Consider the following 25,155-nt stretch of genomic DNA (forward strand, 5'->3'; position numbering starts at 1 on the left):
CTGTGGCTAAGTCAGGATAGGGGACAACTAGGGATAATTTATGACTAACAAGCCTCATATTGGCAATGGAGGACCACCTCAGCTAAAACTATTCTTTGTTTGGCTTGGTTGGTTTGGGTTTTGGTTTTTGAGACAGGGTTTCTCTGTGTAACCCTAGCTGTCCTAGAACTTGCTCTGTAGACCTGCCTGGCCTCAAATTCAGAACTACTTTCCTCTGCCTCCTGAGAGATCTGGGATTAAAGGTGTGTGCTACCACTGGCTGGCTCTAAAGCTATTCATAGTGAGTGCCCATTAGAGAAAACAGGGAAACAATGACCCAATTTCCATAGAATACAGGTCCCAGCAAACTGTCCTCACTTCAGAAATAACGAGTTTCCATTCTCATGGTAGTTTTCCTATCTCTGGTAAGTGAGCTCCCCTTTGGGATCCAAGAGTATTAAGACTATGGGTATGAAGTCAGTTGGACCTGGGTTTGGTTCCATTTAAATGTAAACTTTAGGCAAGTTGCTTTTTCTCTTTGATTGTAATGTCTACTTTATTGCTGGCAATGAGGGTCAGATGAGAGTTTATATTCATTCACACATCCTCCACATTTAAAAATATTCTAAAATAACCTAAAAAACTCTTCCCCATAGCCACATTATTTACAGTTCTGCATCTTGCAGTCAAGAAGAGAGCCATGTTATGTTTTAATGTTTCTTCTGCTTACCAGTGAAGGCAGCTCCCTACACTTCCTAGTTCTTTGCCTCTCTGTCTTCTCTAACGGGTTGTCTTGGAGAGGAAACTTGTCTGGAGAGAGTGAGCATGGAAAATGTGTGTTGGTGAGTCCCAGTATGTCATTCCCATCAACCTCTGTATTTCTTTTCTTTCAGTGGGACTTGGGATTCAACAATAGATTTCCTGAATGAATGTATTATCTAAATTAGGAAAGATTACTAAGTTAGGAACAATTGTAGTCATATGCTGTTGTTGCTGGCTACAAGCTCAGCAATTTGTTCTGTTTGTGTTTGTGGGTGTGTGTGTGTGTGTGTGTACAGATGTAGGCCAGAGGTCAACCTTGAGTGTCATTTCTTAGGATTTGCCCATCTTGTATTTTGAGACAGAGTCCCTTGCTGGGACCCAGGGCTTATCAATTATGATAAACTGGCTGGCCAGCAAGCCTCAGGTATTGGCTGGTCTCACTTGTCCAGGGCTAGGATTACAAGTGGGCAGCAAAACACTTGGCTTTTTATGTGGATGTGAGGGTTGAATTAAGCCTTAATTTACTGGTTGAGCTATTTCTCCAACCCAGTTGCTCACCATTTTTTATCCATAAAGTGGAGAGACAATGTCACCTGCCTCATAGGGTTATGATGGGCATTACAGAAAGTTGCTAATTTATTACAATGTTATCATTTATACCAGGGCCTCGTGTGTGCCAGGCAAGCACTTTTCCTCTGAGCTACGCCCTGAGTCCCTTAAAGAAGATTGTTTAAAACAAGACACTGAGCATGGTGATTGGCACTCTGTAAACACTTTTTTTTGGGATTTTTTTTTTTTTACCCCCGGCTTTTTGGGTTTTGTCTCATCAATAGCATTTGGCGTGTCTTCCAAAGAACGTGCAGCCTTGAAAAACTTGAACTCTGTATTGAGAGGAGCTCAGGGAGGGGAAGGTCAGCTTTGAGCAGAGGAGTTATTGATGTTTGTTTGTTTGCTTGCTTGCTTGCTTGTTAATAAACAACATTGGCTTCTTCTTCCTTTCTCCTGGTCTTGATCCTGCTGAGTCACTGTCCCAGCCCCTTGGCCCATATCTACTATGCTTGTGGAATACAGTAACTCCTCTCCCCCCAAAAAAGAAACAACACTAATAAAGGGCAGATCATTTGAGGTATTTTGTTTACATTCCTGTGCTTGTTCCCCTAATGAGATAGGAAACCTTTAATAAGACTTTTCCTAAATTATATTGCATGCATAGGAGGGATTTTCCCCCCCTGTTCTCCTAACAAATGACCATTTCATGAGATGAGGTTTCTTTTCTTCTTTCCTTTTTTTTTTTTCCACCTTTCCTGCTCTTAGTGCATTCCACAAAGAGCTCATTCCTCTGCTGGTTACTGATTGATGGGTCTGCTCAGTGTGCCCTTTAATTTTGCAATAAACCAACAAGAAGTTGAGACCACAGAGTTAAAGAGAATTGACTTACTCACTTAACCAAATTCACTGGAGCAGCAGGCCAGTTTAGTCACTTCACTGTGATCCTACAGGAGTCCACGAGAAGGGACACTGTTTGGTCAGTACCCAGGGAGAAAAAAGATTGCTTGTCTCCCAAGTCTGAAGCAGCAGGACATCTGTCCTTGGCAGTGATCCCTTCCAGGAAGTCAGCTACAACGCTTGTTCCCCATACCAGGATTCAAAATTCCACGAGCCATCGGTTAAGTGGAAACGGACAGTTACTACTTATGGGTTCCCTGTCACTTATCCTTTTTTTATTATTATTATTAAGGAATTATCTCATGCTATAAAAGAAAACAGATATAACCCTCCACTGGCATTTTGATATGGATGAATTGAAATATCCATGACGAACCTCTGTCTCTCCCATCCCCATCCCAGCTAAGTTTCACCATAATTCCAGGTGCCCAACAGAATGCAAAGGCACTCATACAATTTTCTATGACCTGATTCACAAACATTCTAAGAATCCATCTTTTTATTATTTTTATTGCTTACTATCTGTGAGAACCAGTCTGAAAAAAATACAAACGCCACTTCAAGTAGGAAAATAAGAACACACTCTAATGGTTCAAGTAGATCCTAAGTGAGCTACTTTCTACAGGCAAAGGTGAAACTGAAAAGACAAATGGCCACATGGAATTTGCCCCGGCCATGAACTCCCACAACAGACCCCGGTACTGTGTAGCTGCACCGCACTTAACCAGCTAACTGCCCGTCTGACTGCTCTGCTTCTGAAACTCTCGTCATCACTTTTTAGCAGAAGTGAAAATATTAGCGGAGTGGTCAGTGGCCAAGACAGAAATAGAAGGCAGGAATCTGTGTCCTTTCCCTTGCCACATCTAGCAGTGTGTGGTTCCTCCGTAACCTGCAAACTCGACGTTTCCAGGTCTGCTGAGCAGACCACTAACAGCTGACAGATTCCTTCCCTTCCCACAGAAAATTTGTTTTATCCTTACACATCTTCTTTAAGGATAAATATGGTCTTCTCTATTACGTGCACGCATGTTATGTGTGTATGTACGTGTGTGGAAGCCAGAGGTTGATGTCCAGTCTCATCCTCTATCACTTTCTACCATGTTTTTTAAATTATAGTTTAAATATAATTAATTCATTTCCCCCCTTTCTTTTCCTCTCTACAACCCTTCTTATGTACCCCCTTTTTACTCCCTCTTGAAGTCATGGCCTCTTTTTCTTTGATTATCATTGTGTGTGAGTCTGCCACATATATGTTGTACTTACACACACACACACACACACACACACACACACACACATATATATATACTTAACGTGCCGAATATGTTTAGTGTGGCTAGTATGTATATGATTTCAAGACTGATCGCTTGGTATTGCATAACCATTTAGGAGCTCATCCCTGGGGAACACTAATTTTCCTCTCCGCAGTCATTGGTTCCTGTAGTTCTTTGTCTAGCAGTTGGCACCCCTTGACATTTGCCCTTTCTTTGTTAACATTTCAAACATTTGAGTCTTGATTAGATAGTTATGTTGCTCTAGTATCCTGGGTGTAGCCTCCCTGACATTTCCAAGAAACATGCTCTCACAGCAGACCTCTCAGTCCCCCTGGCTCTTATAGTCTTTTTGTCTCTCTTCTTCAATGTTCCCTGAGCCTTGGGTGCGAGAGTTGTGTTGTAGATGTATCTCCTGGGGCTTGGGACCCCATGATCAAAATGTATTCCCTACATTTTGGCCAGTTGTGATTTTTCTGTGATGGTTTCTGTCTGCTGAAAAGAGGTTCTTTTTTGATGAAGAGTGTGGGCAAAGATATTATTTAGAACACAGTTTGGAATTATGCTGGTTTAGTGAAGTGGTAGCAGTACATTCTCTTCCAAGATCCATGACCTCACTAGCCCTAGGAAGTTAGCTAGTCTCCTCTACTAGCTGTGAGTTCTCTTCTGTTGAGCAGAACTTAAGTCCAAATAGATATCTGTTGGTTACCACTAAGACATGAGTACCACTGTTGCGCCTTTCTGTATATCTTTTCATGCTGATCATTGCTGTGGTTCATAGGCATCACAGCTTCCACCTTATTTTTTGGGAACAAGATGTCTTCCTGAACCTTGGGCAACACTGGCTGGAGAATAAAACTATCAGATTCTCCTGTCTCAGCCTCCCAACACTGGGTTACATCCTCAAGCCTCCATAACTGGCTTTTTGCATAGATGCTGAGGCTCTGAGTTTAACTTGTCAGGCTTGTACAGCAAGCACTTTACCCACTGAGCCATCTTCCCAGATTTCTTTATCTGATTTTGCATTGAACAATATGGAACTTGGTTAATCTAATATTAGCATGCCTTGCTTTGACGAACTGAATCAGCAAGTGTCCTTGAGACCATGAGTTCTCATGCAAAGAACTTTTATTTGTCAGAACCAATATAGACCATGCAGCCCCAGAGGACTGATTTGAGTCTAACCCATGGTGCTGTTTGATCTCAGGAAACCACTTGACTTCTCTGAACCTCAGTTTATTCACCCCTAAAAAACAGGATAATGGTGTTGACTTTGCTGGGGTGAGAGGATGAAATAAGCGAAATAAATGTCGGGCAAGGCATGCCGTGTGTTATCTTTAGGTGGGAATTACTGAATTGGCACTGGTTTCTGTCCTGCCTCCCCTCATTTAGAATAGGGCCAGGGGCCCAGAAAGACAGCAAAGCTCTTGAAGTTTACACTGTAAGCAAGGATTTGCAAGGATTAGAAAGACAGAACTTTATGACGGGTGCCATCATAGATAGTTGGTATTAAGTGACTTCCTTTCCTTGAATGCACTTGAGACCAAGAAATATTTCTCATAAGTCTCCTTAAAAGAAAAATAACACATGTAACACTGAGAAAAATTCCTGTAGCCAGTGAGTAGTTGAGGCTTAAATATTTGGGAAATTTTTCACAAAAGAGTTGAGAGTTCACCTGGACCCTGAAATACAAAAAAACGTAAAGAAGAGTGAAGGGAAGGGACTCTTCAGACTGGAGCATTTGAGTAGGAAAAGTGAGAGCCAGAGAACGGGAGCCATGAGACATAAACAGGTTAAAGAGAAAATGTCACAACAAACGTAATGTTCATCAGGCACCTATTGTCAGACTTTTTTTTAAAAAAGCACGTTTCATGCTTTCATATATGTCTTCACAGTAAGGATAATTGCTAACCTGATTATTCAGTTCAGGAAAATGAGGTATGGAGAGAGCAAATCCACCTGAGTAAGCGTAGACCCGGCGTTCCTCTGCTATTATGAGAGCCAGGATGTATGAGAGCCTGCCTATCCCCAACCCGTGATGGTGGCCTGACATAGTTCCCAGCTTTCTTTACACACTGAGGATCAGTTAAGACCGGTCTGTGAATGAACTCTGAAAAATATGAAATACCACAGTGACATTACTCCCATTAAGGATATCACATGAGAGATGACAGAATGCCATCTGAAAATGAGAGAGTAAAAGAGACAAGACATAGGCTCCAATATGTAGTTAGAGCGGTAAGCTGGGCCAGTAGGCACTGCAGGTGCCTAAGCATCCTCTAGCCTCTCTGAGGCCTACTAGAGCCTCACATTTCCTCTCAGACACTATTTCAGATGGCCATTGCCAAGTCACCGGAGCAAGTAGCAGAGAGTTTTTCCCTGGCATTGGGCCTTGTACCTCAAGTGAGGAGCTGTGCCCTTGCCTGTACACCAACCTCAGTGGACCCGTAAGCTTATGACTGGGGGTTTGCTCACTAGTGGCCACAATGGAGAGCGCCACCCTAAGGGCTACTAGGTCAATATTTGGCCACTTAATATATTTGTTGTAGACCTACTCTTTTTGTGTCTCTCCTTTCTTGACTCTAATTGTGAATTGTTACTGTTTTGCCTATATCAAATGTCATTTAAATATGGACACAGAAGAATGATATCACTCCTCCTTTAAAAAAAAATAATGTATACATTTGTCTATCTTTGAAGACATGAAAAAATTTTTGTGTCTGAGCATCTGATAAAGCTGCTGACTTGCGAATTTCTAGGCAATCCTGTTAACCAACCTTTGGACAATGGTAAACAAAGTTCTGTTTGGGCTACAGAATCACTCTGGAGATGGAGCTAATTGCATCTTCCCGGTGAGTGAGTTCAGTGAGCCTGTGCTGGCTAGGATGCCACACCATTCATATTGGTAGCATGGAGGTGCAAACAGGGAGAATAGCGCTGGTCTGTGCCCCATAGGAAGTATCTAAAGCTCCTCTGAGCTCAGCTCCTGTCTACAGTAAGTGTAGATGAGGCTAGGGGATCAAAGTTGATGTTGATGAAGTTGGACTCCCCCAAGAGCTATATTTTCAGTCTCTTGGGGGAGCAAATGACTCAATAGAACTATTTTCTTGGTCCCAAATGAGTGTAAGGGGGGGAAGCGAGTTAGCACAAGCTCTCTATGATGGTACTTATCACAAAGCTCTGTCTCTCTAACACTCCTTGCCAACCGAAGGGAGGGGAATCCCCAGCACCAAGGCATACACATGAATAGAAAGCACCACAAGTAACAAAAACACCTAAAAAGGTCATCAGAAACTCATGGTGTGGGGGGGGGGGCTGCTGGAAATTCACCTCCCTGCCTTTCTGAAGAGCTCAGTAGGCAGGGACAAGGAAGTGGCAAAGACAACCAAACAAACTTCATGCAGAAGTGATTCCGCCACAGAAAAACGCACAGCACAGCTGGTAGGAAAGTTTCTTTCACATCCGTGTGAACCTCGGAGTCATCTGACAGTTGGCCTCCTTCTTTTCCACAGCGAGGCGCCCAGACTTTCTCGGCCTCGTGCTAACTGCAGTGTTTCCTATAGTTGGTAAATGCACCATTGGAAGTCACCTTGTCTACCCTGTCAAGAGACCATGTCATTTCCTGCAGCGGGCCCAAGATCACGGCTGTAGCACTACCAGGTTGGGCTAGAGGTAGAAACAGCACACTGGCCTGCTGCTTGTGGTTTCCTCAAATGTTGCCACCTCCCTCCTACCCCACCCCAGTCTCAGAACCAACAGGTGCTAACGTCAGCCCACTGGGGCCAGGAAACAACATGTTGCTCTACAGCGAGAGCTCACCATGCCTATGGCCAACAGCCTCACAAGTTGCAGGCCACAGGTTTCCTCCGGAGTGTCCATTCTAGAGGCCAAAGAGAAAACCTCACCGTTGTGTAGTAAAGTTACCCCGTGTACCTGGTTTCAACAAAAGGCAGGCACTCTCCTGCCTCAGTACATTTCCTCTGAACTCAGTGACAGAGGTGAGGGATGCAAGATGGTAGGAGCAGGACCCTTAGCAGTGCCCTCTGTGACTGCACAGGTGTGCAGGGAAAGCCGAGGACATTCAGCCTCCCTTCGTATGCACTGCCTCTCACGGAGACTGTCTTTCTTCCAGGCACTCCTGATCATCAGCTCACTTCTCCAGCTTGGCTGTCAGTTACTTTGGTAATACACTGCAGAGGTTGTACACTCCAGGGGACACCTGCAACCCACAACTGTGGTGCTGTGGCCATAGGCACAGAGAGCTCTAGTTGCCTATCAGTTCATTGCTCCCTGGTCTCAGTGGGCTGACTTTAGCACCTGTTGGTTTGGGGACTCAGGGAGGGCAACAGCTAAGGAATCCAGTCTGTTAGAGAGATTGGTTTTTTTTTTTTTCCCAAATCACTCTAAGAGTATGAATTTTCTGAAGAACGAAAGTATTCACACCGCGAAGTCAAATGTGCCCAAGCCATTTCCCTCACTGTTTTCCCCTCCCCTTTTCCTCACCTGCTAGGTGTCTCTGGGCAGAGCAGCTTTCTTAAAGTTGAAGATAATGTGACTCAGTGATAATCATGGAATTTTGAGTACAATACCAGGACTAATGTAAAGTGAAACATGTCCACATTTTCTTTGTAGCCACCTCTCCTAACAGCCACCAGAATATAGTAATTCTCTTCATAGATTTTGTGGACTCAACACTTTAAAGTACAGAGGAGTTAGGCACATTTCCCAGAATTGCACAGCAGATTAATGTCAGAGCCAAAACTAAATATAGGCAGGCTGCTGGAATCCCACAGTTGTGTTTTCTTCGGGCCAAATTGAAGCTTGATGTTTTATGACAAATATTTCAAAAAGAAAATCCCTGGCAGCATTCACATTTTCCCAGATAACCATTGTCCTACATTCACTACTTCATGATAGAAATAGCAGACTGGCGTCCTAAAGCCTTATCAGTTCTTTATTCTAGAACTGATAGTTGATATTCTCTGAGCTGAAGGGGGAAAAATGATCTTTTTTTTTTTTTCCATCATGGAATGATTTATAATTTTCCAGAGCTTGGCAAAACTAAGCCAGCGAATAGTAAAACCAGATTTGTTTTTGTGATGCTCAAATTCCAGAATATTTAGTCTGCCTTTTCCTCACAACAAATGCTAGATATCTCTTTCCAAAGATGGAAGTGAGTAGGAAGAGAGTGGGAGGGATAGAGGCCCAGGCCTGGGAACATGGCCCTTTGGACCTTCATGGTGGTTCTACCCTGTTCTTAATCCATTTACCATTACACACTGACAGACACACACACACACACACACACAGAGAGAGAGAGAGAGAGAGAGAGAGAGAGAGAGAGAGAGAGACGAAGCTTTGCTTTCTCACTCTCTTTTTTTCTGTTGGCATCTCATAGGGGCTCTCTGGGAGCAGGAGAGTTGACCAGCCGCTATCATGGGCAAGAGGAGAGCATGCTAAAAACCCACTCCAGGACCTTTCTCAAGACTTGGTGATGAAAGGACTCAGTGAATCCGAACAATTTCTCACAGGGAAAGTTTTGGCCTCTATCTTCTTAAGAGCACAGCATCTGCAAGCTTTAACAGAGCTGAGATCAAAATTCAGAATGCCTGACTCACCCAAGGCTTTGTTTGGATAGAAAGGCCAGGTCACTCTCATTTCTGAGGTTAGGATGCTCTAAGGTATAGAAAGTAATATTTTAAAAATCTTGCTTGGAGTAGACAGACCATTTTTAAGTACAAAAGAAAGACTGTGCCTTCGGAGCCCATAGAAGGCAGCAGTTCATCATTTTGAAAGCACTGTGCTTGTGCCAGGCTGGTGGTGAGTAGAGTCAGTTGCCCACACTCTCATTAAGCTGCTCTCTCACCCACTTGCCCTATTCTTCAATGGCTGACTATTTACATTCACTGCACCAAGGGCCCCCTGGCCCAGTTAAGGTGGTTTTGATTCTGTGGTCACTTTCTGCCAAGGAGTGGGTAGAGGAGGAAGTGGTGTTCTGGGCATAGAACTCCCTGAGATGCCTGGTTTTTCTCTTGCTCGTCCACCCTTTGAACTCTGCTCCACGTAGACATGAGTTCCATGATGAGTTTAGTTTCCAAGATACCTGTAGCTTCAAAATGACCAGGCGCACGCATCAGAAGGATTGACAGTTTATGTAGAAGCTCTCACATGCTTGTCTTTCCAGAAACTGAGCCTAGATGGCTCAGAGTTATTTAGTAGTGTGACTAGTTAGGCTTGGTATCAACTGGCTTGGGACAGGCTTTTGCTGCATGGCTGGACATGACATCCCATTGTTCATGGCTAATAGATTGAATTCTCCAATCCAACACATCAAGGCATGGAGAAGTCACCTGTTAAATAGACCTGGGCCCAGAGACCCTCTCTGTTCTTCCTACTGTTGCTTTAGGAAGAAGCAGAGTCAAGGAATCCTATAAGTCCCTTTTGTCATCTGGACTGTTGAACTCAGGCTGGTGACTACTTCAATCATTGGAAAAACGGAGATGATAAAATCTATAACACGCCCACACACAAAATTAATGATAGCATTTGTCATATTTGTGATGTCTTTTCTTCTTCTTCTTTTTTTTTTTAAAGTCTGATTTGTTTGAAAAAGCCATGTGGAAACCTACTATTTTATAAGCTTTGTGTGTGGCGTGTGTGTGTGTGTGTGTGTGTGTGTATGTGTGTGTGTGTAGGCGGAGATTGAAGTTAATGTACACAGGGGATTATGCTCATCCCAGAAGCCAAAAAGCCCAGTGCAAAATACAGGATCTTTCCCCTCAAGTCGTTGATCAGAGGTATCCTAGAGACCCACATAACAATATAAGCTATTGCCGTTGCTTAATTATCTATTCTAACTCATCATCAAAAGACCCGTTGCTGAAAACACTGCATACATTGCTCATAGGATGTGGAGAAATAAAGTTAGTACTGACCAGGAAGCTTACTCTCCTGGATAGCTTTCATAGTACTGTAAGGTGCTATACAGGCCACTGAGGGGAAAAAGTTATCAACGACCTTACGTACATGTAGACCCTGGGAATTCTGGGAACTGCAAACAATAGCCCTCATGGTGAGATATGCCCATGGGTGCAATAGTGGCATGAATGTTATGAGGTAACCAACAATTTCTGATTGTAGTTAAAGCCCACACCACAGAAGGAAACACATGCTTGGTACTGCAAACATTGTTAAGAACCCTTGATGGGGTGCTCACAGGTCCCATGGGTGAGCTTACTACTATTCTTTCACTAAATGAACACAGTATCAAACTGTTCTCTAAGCTCCTGGCTCCCTCTGCGTAGGTTAGCGCTACTCTCAGACTTCATCGGAAGAGTTTCTTCGTGCGCTGAGTGGTGATTAACACAGAAACTCACGGCTGGTCAAAGTACAGCGAATCGGTGTCAGGAGAGTGCTCACCCATAAAGGCGTCTATCTAGGTTAAAGTCCTTCCTCAGGGTTCAAAGACCATCACAGAAGAGGAGGCAGAAAGTTTGTAAGAATCAGAGGTCAGAGAAGACCAAAATGAAATGGTGGCTGTGCTCATGAACTCATAGCAGCCACAGTTACCTGAAGGACTTGTACGGTATCATGCTGGTCAACACTGTAGCGTGGAAGGAGAAAGGATTCCCAAGTCCTGGCCCTTTCCTGAGGAGCTATGGACAGTTGTCTCCCTACGTCTTCTGGGAGAAAGAGACTCATTTTTCTTTAAGGGGTTGGTTACTGGTAGTCACCTTGCCCTAGTGGATGGCCCCACACCTAGGAATATACAAGTAGCACAAATTGAAGTCAATTATTTAAAAATAAAAAGAGGACAGGCACAAAGTTGGAGGAGTAGAGAAATGGAGAGTGGGGAGATTGTGCTGGGTGATGAATGTGATCAAAATACATTTTATGAAATGCTCAAAGAATAAAAAATATTTAATTGACTTATAAATGTTAAGTTTGATGACCATTAATATTTCTTCTGCGGATGAACGAGATCAATTATTACATTCTACCTATTCTAACCCTGTTGACTACAAACTTTGTCCTTTTTTGTTGTTGTTGTTGTTATCTTCTAAGAGTTGAATAAAAGGTGCCTCTTCTATCAAAAGCCTTTGGACCTGTCAGTCCTCCATTCTGTTCTCTCCAATTGATGTTGAAACTCATGGTAGGCTATGGTATAGTTGATGGCTACTCATGGAAGCCCCAACACTGATACTTCTAATCCTTCAGTGTGGGGTAGGTCAAACTAGACACTCAAGTGGCCCATTAAGGCAGACTTATTCTGGAGCAGGATCACTAATCTAGACGACGGTGTGAATGCAGTATAGCTAAGAGAGCTCAGCTAAAGGAGCGTGATCCGCACAGGGCTCTTACACTAGTGGAGAATAGGGCTTCGATGTCCAAGTCCTCTAACCTTCAGGCCTGAAGACCAGCTTATTCTGCTCCTATGCTCTGATATTGAAGCATTTGACCTTTTTGATATTTAATGGAAGTGAGTCATATGTTTTGTTTGTGGATATATGTTTTTTAGTGACCAGAACCCTCTGCCTCCTGACCTAGACTACATTGATTTCCCAGCCATCTCCCTTACTAGCTCCCATCTTTTTTTTTCTTTTCTTTTTCTAATTTCCAAGTCTTCTCTGTGAGAACAGGACCTGTTGTATTGTTTATGAGTCTGTTTCTTGGATTTACTTCTTTATAGAGAAGTTCATTATTTCCTTAAACGGTACGCACAGAGGCATTGTGCCACAGTGCACAAAAAGGTACACTTGTAAAAGATGTGCTTATAAAAGACAATGCAAGAGGAAACTTGGAATGCAGGCTGTAGAAAACAGAGTGAGTGACAGAAGCCTCGGGTGAATGTGTGCTGCTAACATGGGTGTGACCATGTCAAGGACCCCATAGCCTCAGGTTCAGAGGGATGGCAGAGCCTTCCTCAGGAGACCAAGTGCTGAAACTATCAGCCACAGCTTTCTCTCCACAGAGAGTTACCGTCTGAAGACTATTCCCCATACAGAGACTGCTTCTATGGAGATCAGCTAAATCTGTCCCCTTAATCCAGCTATCCTCCATAAACTGTGCCTCCTTGCTTATCTTTATGTAACAACCCCACATCCTTGTTCAGCTGTTCAATAACTCCACCTCTCTGTTCACAACAAGATTCTGGGGTACTCCAGCTGAGAGCCCAATCCACCGTATCCCAGTTTGCCCATCTGTCCGTCTTTTATTGATCTTCTCCCCCACTCTTGTCAGGTTCATCCGTGCAGCCATGGTGGATATGGCATGGGGACTTGCCCCCCTCTTTGTGTTGGGAGGGAGTGTTAGCAATGGGACTCATGGTCTCTGCTCCATTATAGGGAGTTGTGTTTTGTATACAAATGTACTTTTTATGCATCCTATAGCCAATGCAGTGCAAAATAACAAAACAGAACAAGTAAGTGTTCTTTCCATAAAAGACTTGAGTCAAGACAGTAGTTATTCAACAGCTTGCAGGGCTCCTGTTCCCCCTCCTCATAGGAGGATGGGATTCTCCTAAGAAAACATTAGCCAGATTCGGTCTCCTCCTGATTTCAGATGGAACCATGATCATTAAATCTCTTATCTTCCCTTTTGTCCAAGAGTCCCCCTCTGGCTTTGTAGTTACAGTTGATGGTGATGTGCATATGTTGTGTTTTCAATTAGCCATGCTTTTAAGGAAATGGTGAAAATAACAGATGCACTTTCAATTAAAGTTTTATTGCTTTTAAAGATATAAATAGCAAATGTATGTTCTTTGTCAACAGTGAATGATATGTTCTACAAAGGGGACCCCGACTTTTATTTGCGAATTTTTTTTTTAGGTTGAGAAACTATTTTAAAATCTTTTCTTAACAGACACAAAACAATACACGTTGTACATACCAACAGGCTGCTATGTAAAGTTGGACATGAGACTTCTGAACAAGCAAAGCACAATCAGCAAAGGATAACTAAGGACAGTGACGGGTGTACTGTATACCATAGGTTGAGTTACTGTGTTAAAAATTTTAAAGAAACCATCTAGTCTAATCCTTAATCTTCTGGGAGTAAAGTAGTATCACATCAAGAAAAGTTATGGTACTGGCCAGTGCTTCATAGGTTAGAAACAGTAGAGAGCCTAGATCTGGACCCCAGTCTGCCTAATTCCAAAGCCACTGTTTTAAACCTCTGTGCAGACTGCTCTCATTTCAAATTTATGTCACATCAGGAACCCCAGTTGCTCCAGTGGAGCAGAGTTTACGGAAAGCCCTCTGAAGTGTCAGTCGGAACTCATTTTCAGAAACCAGACAGTGTTAAGACTCTGTTTATAACTCTGTAGTAGTGTTTTATAAGTTATTTTAAGAGCATAGTTTTCACGTCTCCAGATCACCTCGGAGCAAAACACATCTGTAGGCTTCTGTCCAGGTTGAGATTATTTGTAATTGATGCTTTTGGAAGTGTTTCTGGTCCATCATTTTGCTAAACACAGATTTAGAAAAACCACACAATCTCATCAGATGATGTGATTACCAAGCCCCCGAGTTTCTGGGTAGTGGATACCTTTAGTGACTCGACTTTAAGACTCACAATAACAAGGGAGAGATAATTAGCAGAGCCACTTAAGAGAGAGAAAAGGTTTTCTTCTCCATCTACCCTTTCAGTGGAAATGTGTGTTTTCCTTTCTTCCCTTCCTACTCTTTTTCTTCCCCTCCCCATCCTGTCATTCTTATGGTGGGTATCCAACCCAGATCCTCTCACATCCGAGGTAAATGCTCTGCTACAGAGCTGCACCCCAACTCAGGGCAGGTACTTTTGGAGCCGTCTATAGCCCGTGGGAGATTTGCAGACTATTATCCGTTCCGTACAGTGAAAGCATCACCTCAGCATGTTTCCGTTACAAAACCAAAGTTGAAAAATAGTGATGGAAATATTTTAGCTGATGCCTTCTCATTTATATATACATTTCTGGAGAAGCCAGCAGCTTCCTCTCCTCTTAATGCTGCCAGTATATACGGCGACAGGCTTTGCTTTACATGATAGGTACTATATTTAGTGAAGTTGTTGTTTTTATATGCTGTTAACCACATTGCTAGAGTTCTAGTCATTCTCTCCAAGCATCTTCTGAGAGAATCCCACAAAAATGAAAGCCCACATTTTATTATCATGTTCCTAAGCAACTAAAAATAACCTGGGGGTCAGGGGACTGGAGAGATAGCTCAGAGGTTAAAAACACTCGCTGTTCTTCCAAAGGTCCTGAGTTCAATTCCCAGCAACCACATGGTGGCTCATAACCATCTATAGTAAGATCTGGTGTGCAGACAGAATGTTGTGTAAATAATAAATAAATCTTTAAAAAAATAACCTTGAAATAGATCACAGGAAACAACCTTCATGTCCACAAATAACTGATCCAATAAACATAACAGGGGGGATGTTGAGTTTGGCCAATGATATTCTTGATTATTGGGCTAGGCCTGGTATCACACACTTTAATCCCAGCTCACAAGAGGCCTGCCTGATCTTCATAATGAACTCCAGAACAACCTGAACTACATAGTTAGACTCTCTCTCAAAACAAATAAACACATTTTAAGAAAAGAAAAGAAAATGTCGTTATGAAACTCATCACTTTGTACAGAGAATATATGCTAAGAAATTTTTCTAATAAACAAAATCAGGACTGACATATCTAGACTTCTCAGAAATCACAATTAAAAAATAAACAGAAAAAAATAGAACATACTTTATTTTGCTCCTCAGAAGAAAATGGGGCATATTTTTTATCAGAGTAATATCAGTGTCTGATTGGCTTTCTTAGTGTGATCTTTTCATGTAAAATTTTAAAATTTCAGTATATTATTTTATGTCTGTGAGTGTTTTGCCTGCATGTGTGCGGTGCGTGCAGCAGCCAGAGGAGGGCAACGGATCTCCTGAACTGGAGTTTTCAGGTGGTTGAGAGCAGGCCTGTGTGGGCGCTGGGAACTGAACATGGATTCTTTGTAAGATCAAACCATGGAGCCATTTCTCCAGACCCCTTTTAAACAAACAAACAACAAAAAAAATGTGTGGTTAGCTAAAACAAACACACAAAACCAAGCTAAGTTTAATGGGAAAGATCTGCCTAAAAACTAATTCCTGGTATGATTTTATGTTCAATTATTGGAAACAATAACCAGTGTCTGAAGCACACTATGTCATTAGCTTACACGTCATCCTTCTTGAGAACTAAAATGGCGTCTGGCTAGCGAACACTTACTTAGTACCAGGTATTCCATTATGTGCCTTATACTGATTATTTCACTTAGTTCACATAAAAATTCCATAACATAGCTATTATTTTGTCTGTAGAACTTGGGGCTCAACAGTTCAGTGGCTTTCCCAAGGTCCAGAGTCTCAGAGTCACAGTTTGAACTCTGACGTGTGTTTATTATCTGTTATCAGCTACATATTATGAAGTGAGAGGTGAATATAATTTTTATCCATACTTGTTCACATAAACAGTTGCTATTTTCGGGCATGTTGACTGCATACAGTCCATGTGAGTATGAGTCTTACTAGTGTAAATAAGAAGTGGCAAAGCAAAAGAATGTGAGGTATGAGCATGGTGAATGCTGTGTGGGCTCCCAGAAAGCCTGATCGACAATCCTAGAAAGTCTTTAGGGTAGCTGGAGACTCCAAGTCTCCCTGACCCTAAGAGCTTGTCTCATAGAGCCCCTCCGTTCTTAACCTGACCTTGACATCCTGTTCCTCCTCCCCCCTTCAATTAAGCTACCATTGGTTCAAGATTTGTATGTACCGTTGGTCCATTCAAGAAATAGTGACCCAGCGGTGAGGTAGAAAAGCCAGGTAATGTGGAAGCCTTACACTGTAGATAGAGGTAGAGCACGTGCCTAGCATTCACAAAGCTCTCCATTCAATCCCCAGCACCGCGGGAAGTTCTTAAAAGGAGATTATTCTGTTCATATCAAGATGGTCAACTCATAAGCTAACCCCCAGGACAGGACCGAGGCCATTCTGTTAGGTACTCATTCCAAGCACTGACTGTGCACAAAGGTGCATTTCCTTTAAGTGACCGAGGTGTCCAGTGGTTCCTACTTATGATGGGAACCTCACCCATAACTGTTGAAGATGATCGTGTTCTTGGAATTCTCTAATAGAGAATCTGCATTTTATTCTCTCTTTAGATTGTTAAACAATGGAATAGACTTTATTAGTGGAATTTTTTAAGGAAAAGGAAGCTTTTTTACTTACCAAATATAAGAGCATTGTATAGCCTTGGGAGATGTGAGGTATGTAGTTTAGAGTCCTTTGCAGAAATTTTAAGTGCTATAGACTTTATTTTTTTAAATAAAATCAACTTATATCTTAACTGCATAGTAAAGCAGCATTTCTTTTGCTACATCAACTGATTTAATAGATGCCTATGTTATTCTTTTAGAGATGAATCTTCTTCTTGTTTCATAAGTTTGGAAATAAAACTGACATTGGGAATAAAGGGAGGAAGCCACTGGCCTCCAAACTTTAAATGAGTACTTTAAAATCAGTGCCAGCAATATCTTATATTTGGAACATAGTTTTCAAAACTGATAAAACATTATAAAATATGCACATGTGCATCTTCATTCTGATTTGCCCCGTTTCTCAGCTTCATTTGGCATTTTGGAAGAATCCATCAGCCAAGTAAGCTCTGAAGAAAGCCGACCTGCTTCTTTCTGCTTTCTGGGTCTTGACAGGTCCCACCTGAGTATAAGCCCGTGCTAGTTTGAGCTGGGGTTTTCCTACCTGGCTTTATCACTCTTCTAAACTGCAGCCTGCCTTTCGATAGCTCTAATAATTAATTTGGTCTTCTGTCTTTCTTCTCCCTTCCCCCTCTGTTCTCCCTGTCTGCTCACAGGTTATCTTGACGAATCAAATTACGACCCATCTGAGTGGAGCCCTCCCTTCTCAAGCAGACCTGGTGTCTCCGGCTGATGATTTGTCCCTGTCTGAAGGTAAAAGATCTGTCCTGGGGAGACGGAAACTTGACACTGACATACAGCCTTCTACCTCCTGTGGAGAGCTGGAGACAGGGCTACCGGACCCTGGTCAGTGCAGCCTGCTGGAGCCCGGTGATTTAGGCTTGGACATCTTGCCGGGCACCTGATCTCTTCTTGTCTTTTGCTGTCTCTGAGTGAGTTCCCTTTGAGTCACCTTCATACACATCCATCATCTCCCCCTGGATGGAGTCTGGTCACCCGGCCGTGGCACCTCCCTACCCAGTTTCTAAGACCAATGCTCCAGCCTCTCCTTTCCTAAAAGTCCCACTGTGATCTCACCTTTTATCTATACTGAGCACCTCTGAACTGCCTAAAAGTGTGCAAGGGTTCCATTTGCGGGCAATAGGACGTTCCTGATCAGCTTTACAGCGAGAGCAAGACAACGTCTCTACAGTGGTAAACTGTGTCTGCCTCCTCCTACTAGCAAAGGTCAGACTGGCTGGGACTTTGAAGGCGGTGAGCCTTGAGTAGTTGGGGGAACTACATCAGCAGTCAGAAGGTGGTTTCTAATTTTGGTGTAAGTTCTCCCTTGACATTTCTGAGCTTTGCTGGTTGCAGTTGAATTTGGGGCACGGCGCTATGGGCCTGAGTAGACTCACACAGTTCTTCCATGGCCATCTTCCCTTTCTCCTTTCTGAGAATTAGTCAAGATGGAATACAGGGGACTTTCAGGCCTAGAAAGGCTCCTGACTGCCTGGCCAGGTAGTCTTCCTGGATCATCAGTGCTTTAGTCTCAGACTGGAAGCCCCACATGTCTGCTTCTTGGTGTTATCTTTAGAGTGAAAACTAATGACGTGTTTATGAAAGCTGCGAAGTGCTGTGTCCCTTCTTTCTACATTCAGTGCCCTGTCATCCTCCTGCCACCTGAGCTGAGAACCTGAACAAGCTGGGATTTACCTTCTCTTTCAACTCCCCTCATCCAATCAGCCCTAGCTTTCTTTCCAAATATAACTTTCATGTGTCCCTTCATTTTCTTTGTGATTTGCGTTGTGATCAAATGATTTATTAAAGCGTACAGTTGGCTCATTTTGATAAACCCTGTAAGACCTTCTGTTTCTCTTCTGCTGGTTAGCCTCCTTCCAGGGTGTCTCCTTCCTACTCAAAATGCTGAGGGTTGTATTTTCTGAGGATGAGCTAAAATAAGTGTGCCAAGTTGAAAATATTCAGGGATTTGGTGTTTATTGTAACAGCCATGTAATACAACTTTGGGGGTCAGCAAATGCAAAAATGCTAGTATTTTTTCTTTTGAGTGGACCAGTTTCTAGACCCTCACTAAATAAGGCTAATCCTTCTTAACCCTTCGGGGTCAGCCCTCTCCTTGCTGGCCAACCCACTAAGTCCTTGAATAAAGGGTCTGTGTCAAGTATGCTGTCTTCTGATGCCCTCCCTCTGTCTCCAGAGCAGCATTTCTCTTTGCCCTCTTCCCCCTCTTCCCAAGGCCATGCGGGCTCAAAGACTGCCTCTCACATAGAGAGAGCCTCATGGCCTGTACCGTTGCTCTTGCTCTCTTCCCCCTCTGTGTCCTCTCCATCTTTGTGGATATGTGAAGAAATGTTCGAAGAAGGGTAACTTTCAATATATCTTAGAAGTAACTTGGCAGCTATCTCTTTCTGGTGCCAGAGATTAAACTTAGGGCCACGTGCGTATTACAATGGCCAGTGCTTTACCTCTGAAATAGAGAACCAGGCTTAAACTCCCAGATTCTTAGGGGCACAGACTATGCTGTATTCTTTTTTTGCTGTAGATATTGAGTACCACAGAAGACTGTGACCAGTACTCCGCCTAGGTCGCTAAGAATTGTTACTACACACACACATACACACTATACACAAACACACTCACAAACCCATACATGCATGCACGTGCGCGCACACACATACACACACATCACACACACACATACTTTTTCATCTCCAAGGAAACCAGAAGAGACTATCTTCCTTCTTTATTTGAAAATTAGTAGATTGGGGGGGGGGGGGCTCCTGCTTTATATTAATCAAAGAAGTAGAACAAAATGGAGGGGAAAGAAACGGCTTTGGACTCCAGTGTATTGGCAACAGGAAAGTGATAAACAGCAAAGGGAGTTCCTAGCTCTTCCTTAGGTAACCGACTGTTCCTGATTAGGAAACTCTAGTGTGGACTGAAGCGGTTGGCTTATGTATGTTTGTTTGTTTTGTCTTTTAAGATATATTTCTGGTATAGATGAGCAGGCAAAGAAGACATAGATGTCTTTCCCAAAGATGAAAATGGAGTTACTTATCAGTGACTTAAAATGGACAGATGTTGGCTTAGGGAAAGCCCTTGCCTGATTCTCACAAGACAGTGATAGTCTATCCCTAGAACTTCATGCAAAAGGGGGAGGGGGGCATTTCTCAGCACGTTCATTCTTGCTCCAATATATTGCAGTGGTCTCTATGAGAGAGATATGAAGTATATGACATAAAATAGAAAACTGCTTGTGGGTTTCAGTTTTTTATTCGGTGACCTTTGCCTATGTGGTCACTAATGACCATGGGCAAATCTCTTAGCCACTTTAGACCTCAGTTTCTTCTTCTGTCTGGTGTTAGTTTGAAAGAGCAAAAGAATGCTGAAGTCTTTTGCAGTCCCGACATGGTGAGGCAGGTCTGCAGATGGGGAGCACCCAGCCACGGGTGGCTCTTCTGGTTTACAGGGCCCTGTAATGGATTTCAGCTGCAGAGCAGAGCCTCCTCCTGCTCAAACAGTGTTCACTTGAAAACAGTCGTGGGGTGAGAGCAAGCAGCCAGGAGCAGCCAGCAATAAAATGATCTGGGTTGACCAGAGAGGAGCACCCAGCAGGGGCTGGTCCGGGAAATGAAGTCCCTTCTACTCTGATGCAGAGAAGGGAATACAAGTGACCTGGTCCAACTGTGCCATCTATTCTGCCCAAGCTGATCCTGTGCTATTAATCTCTGCCAGCTGCAGGCCCAGAGCATCTCCTGCTGAGATCAAAGGCGCCCCTATCTTAGCTGGAACAAGGTCATCTGTGCGGGGCTATAAAAGTAAGTCCTGACTGGCTACAAGGATGGCTGTGGGGGAGGAGAAGTCAGGAGATGGGAGGCCTCTCATGCTCCTTTAATCTCAGCTGACCAGCTGTTGCCCTCCCAGTGTTTGTAGAGTTGAGAATTCTTTGTTTTTGTTTCTGCTTCTGCCCTATTCAATTTATGCCTGCGTTGTTGTCTGGATTAAGCACACCCAGTGTTCACAGTTTGGGTCCACGACATGAGTTTCTGCATTGAGGTTTCATTCCAGTGTTGAGTTACCCAGCTTCTAGGTGGGGAGGCCAAAGAAGGGTAGAGTGCAAGTGGACCCTGTAGGCCAAGAAGGCCTTTCTCAAGCTACTCCTGCCCTACAGCTTGTGCCTTAAGAAGGAATAAGAGGACATGTTTAATTTCTTGGCATACTGCAGCCTGCCTCTCACGAACTATCTCATTCCTTTAAGAAAACAGAACTTTCAGGGATCATGCATACTTACAGAAGTTGCAAAGTCATCTCATCCCAATGTTCTCACTCTCAGGGTTATGTACACTTCTGTTTGGATGGAAGAGAAGCAAAGAGAATGAGGGACAGACAGGCCCAGAAACAAGCAATACAGGGAGAGGAGTGTGTGGCAGGTCTGCCCAAGTGTCCACTAGAGCAGCCTCAATGATGAAGTCATTTGTCCCTCTCTGTATCTTAGAGTTAAAATCCCACCAGTGAGTTGCTCTTTAGACCCCCTTACTGTCTTATAATAATATCAGGGCTGGAAAAGATTTCAGTAATGTTCTAACTGTCCAGCCTGTCATTTCACAAAAGAGACTGGATAAAAATAATGACTTTTATTGTTTTACATTTCCCATAATTCTAGGCCTGGGTAGGTAGTGTCATTCAAAGCATCTTTTTTGGGTTTTGTTCTGATGGTGAAAACCACGACATAAAAGCTATCAGAGTTTAGTTGTTGGTTATTGCGACTTTCCTGTTTGCTAGCTCTTGCAGTTCTTCCTTGTAGCCATTGAAGAGACCACGAATTGCTGGGCCACTCTCAGTTCCAGGGACTCTCTTTCCCCATATCGATCATTAGGGAAAGGATTTAATAATGCATCTGCCCATAAATGCAGATCCTATCCTGACCTGGGATTTGAGCTGAACAGGCAGAGTTCCCGTATGCTGGAGTATGGTTGATAGGTGTCATTGGCGTGTTGTGGTAAGACTGAAGCTCTGCTCAACCCCACACTTTTAGCTCACTCTCTTCTCACAGGTTAGGAGGGTAGCAGTTACTTTTCAATATGGTGGCATATCCCACTTGAGGAGTCCCAGGTGGCTTCATGGGATGGAAAACATTACCGGGCTGCCGTCCCAGCATTTTGGCATCTGGCATATTGATATCTTCTTATCTCTGTTAGTAGTTTTTGGTTCATTATAGCACATGGAAACTAAAACTTAAAAGTGCATGGAAGGGTCAAAGACAGAACAAAAGAAAAAAATAAAACCAAGAATACTTTTTTCTTTTTAATGCTGGAAACCCTTCTGTTCCTGTTGCAGTCAGGGGAATTGATGGCTGATTTCATTTGCAAGAGAAAGTATTTTGGGATTCAAATTCTCTAACAAGCCACCCTTGCAAAAAGCTGGAGTCCATTTGAAAGATTATATGCAAGTGTGTGTGGCTTGTGTGTCTTTTAAAATAAATTTAGCAAGCAAAGGCAGCTCAGAATGGTTGGGGCGAATCAGGGACTCGTGGTTGTGAAAGAAGCAGACTTCAAAGCATGGTATGAATTTTCTAGTTTTATTTCCACTCTTGCTCTCCAGCTGGATCTGCTCTGGATTTACTGCAGGATGTTTGAAAATGTGGCTCCCTGCTAATCTCAGACAGTTGCTATGATCAATGGTTTCTTTCATTTCCGATAAAAAAACACTGGTGTTTCTGCTTAAATTGTGTGTACTTTCAGCTTTCTTATTTTAGTTGTGATTTATTGTTCTGCATTACCCAAATTTGTAATCCATTAACCACAAGCTTTTGGGTGGGTTGGTCAAGTTAGCCAACCCTCTCCACATGTTAACTCCAAGGCCCTTCTGAGTTCAAGCTCATACTGGAGTTCATAGGTTTGTGTAAATCGTGTAGACAAGGATATGGGTAGAGCAGGTTCATACCCATCACTCAGGCTATGGGTGTATGGCTGTGATTGGTGCTTTGAAAGTATCAGGTGTTCCCATGTGATTTGGGGGTTAATACTAACAACTGTTGTCAACAGCATCTGCATTAGTATATCCATAGTACCATGAAATGTCTTAGAATGATAAATTTCTTAGTCCACCTCAAGCAACTGAAGCATGAAGAAACGAATTGCTCAAAGGCCACACGGTGAGCCAATGGGTGGTGCCAGGGACGGGTGTAACCATGCTTCCCCTGAAACCTTAGGGTTGGACACTGCAGCTTCTTAGGAGTGAGTTTTGGATAAAGGTATTTAAAATACCCAGCAACCTTTCAGTTTTTTATTCCAAAGCCACAGACATGTGTCAACACACAAGGGGCTTCATGTGTTTCTTTCCGTAAGGGCACACACATTCACTCGCGCCTCACATTCCCTGCATTCTAGAATCTCCGTACTTGACTATGCCTGTATTACTTCCAGCAACTGTTTAGAGGCCGTGAAAAGTCTAATTTATAGAAAAGAAAAAAGATTGAAAGCACAAAAAATATATATATATGTGATGTTTAGCTAAAGGCAGTCTAAATATTGTGTAAGGCAGGAAGCTGGAGTCGAGAGGAGGTTGGCACAGACTACAAATGTCAGAAAAGCCATAAATCTCAAGAGGGAGGGGAGCCGGTTGAGGGTTTTTAGCAAGGAGGCCAAGGGGGCAATATAACCATGACTGGAGGATCAAAGCAGAAAGGGAGCATTAAAATCAAGCACCAGGAAGTGCTTTTAGACCTGAGCTCTGTACTCCTTTGGTGAAGGAAGACACAGTTGAAGCACAGGTGTAATGCAGCCACATTGGATAATAGTCAAAGAGAACAGTCTTTGAGGTAGTTTCATGAGACCTGGATATATAGGTTTTATTTTGTTTTGTCTTGTTTAAAATTTTTAAATCTTAATTCTTTATTCATGTGTGTGTACGTGTGTGGCACAGTGGCACACACATGTGGGCAGGCCAGAGGAGAACGTAAGGGAGTGGGTCTTCCCCTCCGTCATGTGGGTCCCAGGAATAAAATTCATCATCAGGCTTGGTGAGCCCCTTTGCCTACTAAGCCAACATATAGACTTTGTTTTGTTTTGAGATAGGGTTTTACTACATAGCTCAGGTTGGCCTTAAATTTGTGATCCTCCTGCCTTCCTCCCAGATACTAAGATTACAGTCTTCCCTCATAGTGTCCTGCTCTGGGATAAATGTTCTAAAAGTACTTCCCCTTATTCTCAGATATCTCTCTCTCTCTCTCTCTCTCTCTCTCTCTCTCTCTCTCTCTCTCTCTCTCTCTCTTCCAGAGAGGGTGTGTGTGTGTGTGTGTGTGTGTGTGTGTGTGTGTAGCCTTGGCTGCTCTGCACTCACTTTGTAGACCAGGCTGGCCTTAAACTCACAGCAATTTGAGTCTGCCTTTGCCTCCCTAAGTGCTGGGATTAATGGCATTCTCAGATCTCTTTATCATCTGAAATTTACTATCTGTTTTCCCAGACCTGCTCACATTTTTGTTAAGGTCTCAAGGTCAAGAAGACCAAAGGGATCAGTCACCAAAACCAAGCGCTGTCAGTTGTCCCCTCGGAGAGTTACAGGGCCAAAGAGAACGGTAGGATCCTGGAGGCTTTCCAGTTGGAAGGAACCTCTGTGAAGATATCCTTACTGGCCATTATCACAGGGAGTCCTATATCAAGGGTGGGAGGCCAGTAGGCCAGTCTGGTGACAAGAAGGGACAAGTAGCTGATTTGTTTAGTTTGTGTTGTAGTGTGACATGAAGGACTTTCAAAATGCATCCATAGAATTGAATGGGATTAGTAGGTGGAGTGTCACAATGTCCAGCCAGGTAGTATATCCTAAGAACAGACCAGCCAAGCTCTTTTTGTTTATTCCTTCCAGAGCTATATGCTCAAAGAGGATGGAGGACTTCCCCAATCAGATCTGCTCTTTAGAAAAAAGAGTACTTGCATTTCTCCACCCGAACCTTTCTCCTAGTGGTTCTTGACCTTTATCTAGAGGGTTTATTAGTACACACATTCCTGGGCTTCTACTCTACAGTTTCAGCTGATCTGGGTACAACAAAGGATTTATATGTTTACCAAGTCCTGAGCCTTTGAGGATAGGATAGTGTTGATCCAAAGGTCACAATTTGAGGATCACTGCTTCTTCACTGAGTCTCTGTGGGAGGTATCAAGGGTACCAAGACAGAAGTGTCTTTATCCGAATTCTCAGTAGATCACCGGTGGTGTATCCTGAGGCTGGGATAGAGTAGATACTAGAAGGTCTCGGGACTCTCAAAAGCAAGAACAAAAGTCTGCTGCAGTTCACGTTTAAAAGGCAAGCCCATGAGGAAGGGTATTTATAGTCATGTATGATGTGCTTGGCTTTGTTCCACCATTATCATATAGAATCCTGATAACAACTCTGTGAAAAGATAGTATTCATTATCCCATCTTACAGATAAAGGGTCTAGGGCTTATATGTCATCTTACAACAGTAAGAACCTCTCA

General features: G+C 43.1%; 1 protein-coding gene across 2 annotated transcripts in view; it reads left to right on the top strand.

Moving 5' to 3' along the window:
* Rad51b (RAD51 paralog B) overlaps positions 1-25,155 on the top strand; it is a 523,994-nt gene that overhangs the window by 343,885 nt on the left and 154,954 nt on the right. For both annotated transcript variants that reach the window (XM_060387770.1, XM_060387771.1), the window contains exon 9: positions 17,338-17,434. In XM_060387770.1, coding sequence (XP_060243753.1) covers positions 17,338-17,434 — 97 coding nt within the window. The remainder of the gene's footprint in view (positions 1-17,337; positions 17,435-25,155) is intronic.

This window comes from Meriones unguiculatus, chromosome 7 (genome assembly GCF_030254825.1).
Source record: "Meriones unguiculatus strain TT.TT164.6M chromosome 7, Bangor_MerUng_6.1, whole genome shotgun sequence".
Taxonomy (NCBI): domain Eukaryota; kingdom Metazoa; phylum Chordata; class Mammalia; order Rodentia; family Muridae; genus Meriones; species Meriones unguiculatus.